The sequence below is a fragment of the Lolium rigidum genome, chromosome 5 (genome assembly GCF_022539505.1).
Source record: "Lolium rigidum isolate FL_2022 chromosome 5, APGP_CSIRO_Lrig_0.1, whole genome shotgun sequence".
Taxonomy (NCBI): domain Eukaryota; kingdom Viridiplantae; phylum Streptophyta; class Magnoliopsida; order Poales; family Poaceae; genus Lolium; species Lolium rigidum.
Window position 1 is genome coordinate 270,896,643 of NC_061512.1, and position 9,432 is coordinate 270,906,074.

Below are 9,432 nucleotides of genomic sequence, written 5' to 3' on the forward strand. Positions count from 1 at the left end.
TTGGCAAACTCGGAGAAGTTACTGAGACAAACCGAGCAATGCACCCTAGCCAACTCGGGTCAAAGTGGGCTTGCGTTCTTATAAACACCAAGGGATTTTCTCAAAAAAAAAACACCAAGGGATATACAAGACCCTAAGACAAGTCAACAGTTGACAGTACACAACACATGCCATCAAAAACTGCAGACTAAAGACATAGCACTGAAACGGATCTTAAACACTGATAAATTAGTGGTCAGTGCTGACTTCTCAGTGGCATCATCTTCCTCCTTTCCTGAAGTGAGACTTAAGCTCCTGGGCGACGCAGAACATCGTGTCCATGGTGTCCTCGTCCAGGTGCCCATCCTTAACACCACCGATCGCCAGGATTGTTCTCAGCCAGTCCTCATGGAGGGTGGAGAACTCCGCTCGCCCTTCGCTCGACTTGAAGTTCCTGGCAATCTTCGACTTCATCATCTGGCCCGCGACTGACGCCTTCTCCACTGTGGACATCGGGATCCCTGCCATCGTAGCGACCTGCAGGCCATAGCTCTCCGGGGAGGCGCCTGACGCGAGCCGGTAGAGGAAGGTGAGCTCCTTCTCGCCGCTGCCTCCACTCCTTGGCCTGAGCATGCAAGCCATGTGCTGGAGGCTCACATGGGGGTGGGAGCCGAACTCTTTCGTGAGAGGGTGGTAGTGTGTGGCGAAGAGCAGACGGCATCGCACCTGTTCCACCAGGTGGCGGAATACCTGGGGCACAATAGAGTTAGCACTTAGCAGAAGCATGAAATGTTTTGTCAGACGATTGAGATCCATATGAATGATGAACAATGCAGAGACAGGGCAAAAGCACATCATAATATGCCCATGCTGAAAGTGAGAAATTGATCAGGTTCTGGCTATCTCGTCAATTACAGATGTGGCCAACGCACCTTAGGCCACAGTAACGGCATCTACCACATAAGGGCATACTGAAGGTTGCAAGGTATGGCAAGCATGGTGATGAAATAATAGAGCATGAAGATATAAATACTCACAGCATATGCGATTGCATATCCATCAAATGTGCTAGTTCCTCTGCCAAGCTCATCAAGCAAGACAAGAGAATCCTCGGTTGCATTCTGAAGAACAGATGCAGTCTCAGTACATTCCACGAGAAAGGTGCCTGCAAGAATGCAAATAATAATGTTGTAACAATCCAAGTTAAGGTTGACATGTCATATCTAATTCATGATTCATGCCACGGCTAAAAGAAAATTGATAGTGCTTTCTAAGTTGCTATCGAGATTTCACGGATTTACTCAATAGATTTATATCATGTAAAAATTCAGGATGCATTCTATCTGCACCACATTTGAGTATTTGACTTATTGGGAATCAATTTGTGAATATAATTATCTGATGTAATCTTTCTGGGGTATGTCCTATGTATATATGTTGTACATTTTTTTAAATGGAAAATATGCCATATGTGACTCCCCTGGTGAATTTATTTCATAGAATAATTAGGAACGAAACTAAATTTGTAACTCCATTTTGGGCCAAAAGCCATAGGATTTGGCTGACCAAATTTGCTGGCTATGACTACTTACTTTCTCCAGACATAATCCGATCTGTTGCACCAAGCCGCGTAAAGATGGAGTCAGCAGGGGTCAATTCACATGATGTGCAGGGGACATAACATCCAAGCTGCAGACCAGAAGAAATTCCAATTATACATCTAAATAGGGAAGCAGGAGGGCATACATAGCAAAATTTAGTTATACATACCTGGGCAAGTAAAATAGCCAAGCAGGTGGCACGCATTATAGTAGACTTGCCTCCCATATTTGGACCAGTCAACAAAAATGCAAAGCGATTATGACCAGATAAATCCTCGCCAAGAGATAAATCATTTGGCACAGGCCCAGTTGCACTTTCAGCAAAAGCATAGGGATGCCATAGACCCTTCATCCGAAGTATCGGCACTTTGTCTTTCACCAGAATACGTGGTCTGCACATGGTACAAGATGACGACAATGCCATTGCTGCGAAGGACCTAAGGACATCAACAACACTGATGGCATTGATCACCAGAGACCATTCAGAAGCTTTTCCAACAAATAGTTCCACCAAAATAGCCAAGGTGTTAGCATCATCGTCTTCGATATCGTGATCCTGTTAAAACTCCAAATCAGACAATAAGTGGTAGATTACTGGTGGAAGCCAGAACAGACAGCCAGTAACAGAAAAAGAAATAAGCACTTGATTGAAAATGCAGAGAGAAATTCCCAGTACCTGGTACCGTGGAAAGTCATTGTCTATAGCCTCTTCAAATTGATGAACTAGTTCATCGAGAGAGCTCAGGGTTGGAATATCCACTGACTTTGACAGTGCTGAGATACCATGGTCCTCTCTTCGTAAGACACTTAATAAGTTGATTCCAACCCGAAGGCCCTTGATAAGCATGCCGAACGTTTTAATCTGGAACATACAGAAAGTCACATGTCATTAGTCAGTAGCTTAGATACAGGAAAGAAGAATTTCATAATTTGAAAAAAATTCAGAGTTTTTTATTAAATCTAAACCACAAAAAAAAGAAATATAAGCTGTAATAAGCTTATGAAGCTAGGACTGAAACAGACAAGAACAACCACTAACCCGTCTTTTTAATATCTTATCTCCAACAAAGGGCAACATAACAGCAGATGTTAACCCCACCGTGGATCTAACTCGTCCAAGTAATCTCTCAAGGTCAGGAACTTTCCGGAGATGCTCAAGTGTAATAGAGCCTACCCCACAATTTTGAATGAAGCCCTCAACAATATCAAGCCTCCTATTTATAGCATTGACATCCTTTAGTGGATGGCATATCCATCTTCTTAGAAGCCGCTTACCGGATGCAGTTATGCAGTGATTGAGGTGCTTGTACAGAGTACCTGCAACAAAGTAAAACAAATTTTAATGTGTATGTGTGTTTGATATATTAAGTAGAGCAGGGCGTAGGTAGAAGGTGCACCCATACCTGATGAGCCCCCGTCAAAACTATTGCTGAAAACCTCCAGGTTCACAAGAGTCTGACCATCCATCCTTAGACAAGTTTGGTACACGTTGTAAGGTAACACTTCCCCATTTTTTAGAGCATCCTCTAGCTGTTTAAAAATTGTAGCATATCAGAACTTGAACACATGTCCAGCTAAAGTTGTAGCACGCAATCTTATGACAAGCACATTAAATTTAGAAATACTGGAAAATGATGCCTAATTACAGTGTTCTGAAGCAATTCTTAAGCATTGCTGAAAAGGAAAATGCAGTTACTAGTGGCACAATCAATTGGCAGATCTTAAGTGTGCAACAAATGCAGTCGAAGAAACAAAGAGTTGGATTAACATAAGTATACCATAAGTCTAGTCAAATGACCAATAAGTCCACCAAGTGCACAAATAACTGCTTCTTGATTCACTGAATAATCCAATGCAGATAACCAGGAATCTGTTGATGCTTTAAAGTATCCTTTAGAATGCACTAGCATTTTAATTTGTGAAGCGTCAGAGAAATCTGCCCCAGATAATGGGGTCAGCTGCATTTTCACAGAGCCTGCAGTTAGAAGAAAGGTCTTTAACTTTACAATTCTGATATCAGTTTACTAGTTACAAGACAAAAGAGCTATAATCTGTCGCTAGTTTAGCCTATTATGAGAAAGAAGGTGGACCTATATAATGATAAATAACAGCACTAAAAGAGGAAAAGATTTATTTCAGGAGAAAAAAAAGAGCAAACGATTATGAGATATAACCTGCTGAGGCATATTTTAACATAGATTTACGGCTTTCTCTTGAGAGGCCTGACCAAAAGAAGACATATATTAGTTCCTATATACATGGAAATGGAAAATAAAATATGTACTGACCTGAGGATTCATAGATTATCTCCCTCGGGGACACCTGAAATAGCATACTACTGACTGATCATTTCTGATATGTTAAATGAAAGGGAGAAAATTGCAACAGTAAAGAACCTACCTGCACCAGCAAAGCCCCCAAAGCTGCAGATGAATCATCATCCTCGAGTGAACCCACCCATATTTTAAGAGCAGCATAATCTAGAAAAGCAAATCCATACACCCGAGAACCATTAGAAGCTAGGGCAACCTGAAAATTACAAAAAGGAAAGTCTGGATGCATTAGCTCAACATCACCTATGAACAATAGTTGCTAAAAACTAATTCACGGTGGTTTAGAGCATTTGCAGAACAAGTTGCAAAAAGAACTAACATAATTAAAACTAGGATATGTAACACTGCATGTTTCACAGGAAAATGACACTGAAAATGTCATTTTACTTTTGTATGGTGTGATGTTGGTTTGGTCTTGGACTTGTTCATAAACCATCTTTTCTATCAATGCATCTAAACATTTTTCATTTTCACGAAAAAATATAGATAAAGCCAATAGGTGCATATGTACAAGAAATGTCTTCTGCGTTTATTGGCTCCACATACCTTTATATTCTTGCCATAAAATTCCACATATTTATACATTGTGTCAAACCAGTTCTTAGATTTATTGCTATGCTTATGTAAATCTACTTTGTTATTTTGTAATTTTGTCCAAGACCATGAGTTTGTAATTATTTCATGTCTTTTGAGGGAAGTGTACTTTACTATCAGATAGTTAGCTTTTGTGGTAGAGCTGTGTCTACTAACATGGACAAGATGAACTTACAAACATTATAGCAAATCATATGAAGTTACAAAATTATAGCAAAACATATTGGCCCAAATGAAACACTGCTTTGTCTGCAGAAGACAAACCTCTTTCAATGCAAGAAGATGAACAGCATCAGCCCCTATATTGCTGTCAGCAGCAGTTGATGGTGTGGAAACATGAACTAACTTCCTTTCAATAACCTTGCGTAAGTCACAAAAAAATGGTTACACTTCTATGAGGTCAGTCTCTTCTATCTTGAAAGGACAAGTTCTGTGCATTGGTAGATGCAGATGCCAGGGGTGCCACCTCCTTTTTCTAAGAAAAACCTTACGCTTCAAACATGAACCAAAATTGAATATTTGCATTCAAGTGCAGCTACACATGCCAAAGAGTATATGACTACTACCTGTGTTCTTTTCTACTCCATCTGTCCCAAGATAAGTAACTCAACTTTGTCTAGATACGGATGTATCTAGATGTATTTTAGTTATAGATACATATGTATCTAGAAAAAGTGAGTCACTTAGTTAAGGACGGAGGGAGTACTAGACATTTTAGACCACGACAGTCTCCAACATGCCTGCCACACCACTACTTTTGTAGTCACATGTTAACAAAAGTTATTAAGTGTACTTATTTCAAAGTATTAATGATAAATCTAGTACTATTGGGTATATTGGTGATCGAAGTTTCAAAGAGTTGACTGCACACTCTAAAAATGCATCCAGGCAACAAGGGAGTGGAACACGTACTGAATTTGGTCCTCTAGCTTTTGCCTGTACTGCAGATTCCATTTGTTCTATCCTTCCAACTTTATATCTGGAGGAATACCAGATAGATGAGCAGTAGAACCAGCAAAATAAATAATGATAGAGCAGAAGAAATTTGCATCCAACACTATAGGGATGTGTCACATCACAAACTTATCATATACTACCTCTGAACATCTTTAATTAACGCTAGTCATGTGCACAACTAGCGTCAATCTTTCCTGATCAGAGGGAGTAGCCTTCAAAAAGAAACTAAATGCATTGTGCAAGCAATGGAACAGGTCTAAATTTTCTGGGACTCAGCAATAGTGGCACAGAAACTGGTAAAGAATATAGTGAGTAGATTTCTCATATTATCATCAACAAGAACAAAGACAGAAACAAAAATATGTCTATCAATGCCAACCGGAATAACTGAGCATAAACTTGCTGATGTTCAAGGTAATGTTATGATTAAATGCTTAAAATGAGCAATGCTAAGGAGAACAAGGAACTTACCCCCGAGCTAAAAGCTTCTCAACAGCATCATCTATCCCACTCTCTGAAATGCCAACCTTCACATAAGATGAAAAGGTTAATGTCATGTATGCGCCATAATGTGGTAATAAAGCTACCGAATATAAAGGCGGTACAAAGCTCCTTTTCTTCAGGATGGTTTAGTACAAAGGAATTAGTTGAAACAAAACATTAAATTCTACTGTAGTGGCCAACAAAATATGAATACACAAGCTGCTGAGGTTGAAAACATATGAAGTGATGTATTGCTAAAAGCTTGGAACAATTTAGGCTTTAGCCAATCATTTCCCCAATGCCAAAAGAATGATATCACATACTTTGTCCAGCTACTACAAACAATATAGCATATAAATAATTTTGTACGATAAACGATCTGGCTAATGATATTTGTTACGCAGAAGCAACACGGTATCCACAAGTTGTATGGGAAATGAATTACATTAGCAGGATCAGTACAGCAGACACTCGGAAGTCAGAACCAAGCATTCCAATGACAAAATAAGAGTGGTCAAGGTTTATGAATTTTGGGTACCTGCCGGCATTTTCCCACACCACTGATAGTCATTTTCCAGTCAAGTTCCTTTTGACCAACCTCGGCATCTACTTCATAGAGCTCATAAAATTTTCCCTACACATACAGGAAAAACACTTCTGTAGGTTATATATCTGACCAGAAAAACCCCTCATTTAAAATGTCTAACTTCCAGTGCATGATTGTCAATATGCATAGAGTAATTGAGTAAAACTGCTTGCGCTAGTCCGATGAGCAAAAAGCATCTATTTCTTATTTATAGGGATAAGCAAACGCTCAATATGACACCAAGGTATGAGATACTGATTAGCATTGCAGTAATCTTTCACATGATAATAATCTTGACAGTAGACTACCAATAGTCAGTGTATGATTCATTGATGATGCAACTTACCACTTTGAAAAAGAGGACAACATCCATATATTTGCACTTAACAGTCCAGTATTGCTTTTGAGATGTTGACATCTTTCTCAGCGCATCAGGTGGAATGAAAAGAGTTCTCTTGTCATAAAGTGGATCCTCTGGCCGCCTTTTATTTGCATCCCTGATATTCGGAGGATTCAGCCATTCAAATTTACTACGTGCACCTTCAGCCATTTCATCATGAACCATCTTCTCAACTGGAGAACATTGGGCTGATTTCACCTTCTTGTTTGAACCCCACAAAGGAGAGTGGTCCTGTTGAACTCGCTTGGCACGAGGAGTCACTGCTCGCGTCAGTGGCGTTTCTGGCTTCAGAGAAACAGAATCAAGTTCCGGAAATAGTGTAGCAGGTGCTCCAGTGTGTTTAGCGTTCAGAAAAACTGGGAACTTTTTCGACTGGTTCTGCAGTGGAGTTCCATTCGAATCAAATTCCGCAAACAGATTTGTTGCCTTAATGTATGAAGAGTCTGCAGATCCAGTGAATAGCTTCTTTGAGTGATTCATTGTAGGAGAATCATCTGAACCAAGTCCAAGTGATGTTGCTGCTCTGACATGTTCACCACTTGAGGAGACCAATGGTAACTTCTTCGACGGATGCTGAGTTGGATCTGAACCATACTCTGATAAAGGTGTATCTGCTCCACGAAACGGCCCAGAGAAGTTCCTCCTCAAGGGGTCCTGGGAAGGAGTTTGTACATCAAAGTCTTCAAACATTGAAGCAGCTTTAGTGTACTGATTATTGGGAGACTCTGAGGATAACTTCTTCGGACACTCCTGAAACAGAGTTTCATCTGAACCAGGTTCTGGGAACAGTGTGCTTGCTCTAACAAATTTATCCATGGAAGAACTTGTGGAGTATTTCAGCGGCTCCTGCAGAGGACTGACATCTGCGAATAGCGTGGTTTCTCTGCTGTACTCGTCACTGTATGGTCCGGAGAATAATGCACTCGGGCGCTCATCTGAGATACGTTGATTTTTACCAGGTAAGGCTCTCTCCTCAACATGCCTAACCTGGGAGGCGTCTTTGTTTCTGCAGCAAGCACAAGAGCATCATCATGATGGCACGGCAAAAACAGGACAATGTTTTCCAAAAGTATAATGAAATGCCTGATGTGGCACATCCAAAAACTGGAAAATCCACCAATGGAAACCAGTAACAAAATACTCTGGGGACTGACCAAGAACAAACACCTGAGATAAACAAAACAGACACAAATAGACCCGATCCAACTATCCAATCAACCATTAGTCCATTACAGCACTCCAAGTGTACATTCAAGTGAAGGACAGTTGGCACGGTTAAACATTGAGCCCAAAATACAATAACCTTGAGGCTAACTACAGCAAAAAACAGAGTGTACCACATGGAATTATGAATCTGTAACAGATGGTGCTGTGTGCTACCCCATACGGATTGTTCGTTTCGATTGTCTGCGGCAGCGGCAGATCTGATGCTTACTTTGGTCTCAGTAAACTACGGTGGGCTCTCTCTCCGTGCTACAAACATAACATGCAAAATTGCGAATGTAGACTCAACACATAAATCGCACAGAGCACTATCTAACAGCACAAACAGTAAACAAAATTGGAGTTGAGGGACACGGATTTGAACGACGAGAGTAGCAACCTATACGGATCCGGTCGAAGCCACGAGCTCACAATCCAGCAAATAATCGCGAACCGGCCCCAAACCCAGACAAACAAAACCCTAGCATCCCGCCGCTACCGAGAGAGGGTCGCGTCCGTACCTCCCCTGCGACGGCGGCCGCGCGAGCCTCTCCATGATGCCGTCGACCGAGGACGCGGCGGGGGGGCGCGGGGGCCTCTCGGGGGTGGAGCCGGCGCCGGCGCCGGGGCCGAGGGGGTCCCCCGCCGGGGTCCGGCGCGGGTGGAGGAAGGAGAGGATGGACTGCTGCTGCCGCCGCGGCTGCATCGCGGTGGCCGGGAAGGGGCCCTCGGAGGTCGGAGCTTCGAGGTGGAGTCGGCGGTGGCGGGAGAAGCGGCGAGAGCGATGGAGGGGGAATGGGAATGGGAGGGAAGAGGCGACACAGGCGATGAAATAATTCGGGGGAATTTGCGAGCGGGAAATGAAAGCGCGAGGCCGAGGCCCGCGCCCCTCCGAAATCTACTCCTTTTTCTCTCTTTTCCTCATAGCTAGTCCACACGAATCAGATCAGAAGCCCACAAAACCAGGAACCGCTCCGACAACGGGGCGATCTCTGCCGGCAAACTACACCGGCCAGCCGCCGGTCCCTGCCTCCTCCGTCGGCCGTTCCGGCGACGGGAGGGGGTGGAGACCCCGGAGTAGCGGCTCCGGCCAGTAGTTATTGGCAAGTGTTTTCTTGGGGCGCCGTTCTATGGAGAAGATTCCGTCGCGTCGGAATAATTTGCCTCTGCTCTTTCTCCATCTCGGCGTCGCTCTAACCGGTGACGTCGGAGGGCATGTGGTCTGGTCTTCTCGCCGGTCTTCGGATCTAGTAAGATTTGTGTCTGGAGGTTGGCGTTCGGCACTCTCGCGGGTGA

General features: G+C 42.7%; 1 protein-coding gene across 1 annotated transcript; it reads right to left on the reverse strand.

The window, feature by feature from the left end:
• Positions 1 to 258: 258 nt before the first annotated feature.
• Positions 259 to 8,842, reverse strand: LOC124657692 (DNA mismatch repair protein MSH7-like). Its single transcript, XM_047196206.1, has 17 exons — positions 8,658 to 8,842; positions 6,880 to 7,939; positions 6,486 to 6,581; positions 5,936 to 5,991; positions 5,420 to 5,486; positions 4,772 to 4,867; positions 3,981 to 4,109; positions 3,869 to 3,902; positions 3,755 to 3,802; positions 3,359 to 3,555; positions 2,984 to 3,110; positions 2,620 to 2,897; positions 2,257 to 2,442; positions 1,750 to 2,136; positions 1,572 to 1,668; positions 1,017 to 1,144; positions 259 to 729 (listed from the first exon to the last, which is right to left on the reverse strand). Exons 1-17 carry the CDS (start codon positions 8,840 to 8,842, stop codon positions 259 to 261), a joined length of 3,642 nt encoding a protein of 1,213 aa, XP_047052162.1.
• Positions 8,843 to 9,432: the final 590 nt, after the last annotated feature.

Coding starts and splice junctions, on each gene's coding strand:
- LOC124657692 (XM_047196206.1), bottom strand. CDS start 8,842: ATGCAGCCGCGGCGGCAGCAGCAGTCCATCCTCTCCTTCCTCCACCCG. Junction 5,487..5,935: donor GAGAAGCTTTTAGCTCGGGG/GTAAGTTCCTTG, acceptor GTATTCCTCCAG/ATATAAAGTTGGAAGGATAG. Junction 1,669..1,749: donor TGGCTATTTTACTTGCCCAG/GTATGTATAACT, acceptor TCTGGTCTGCAG/CTTGGATGTTATGTCCCCTG.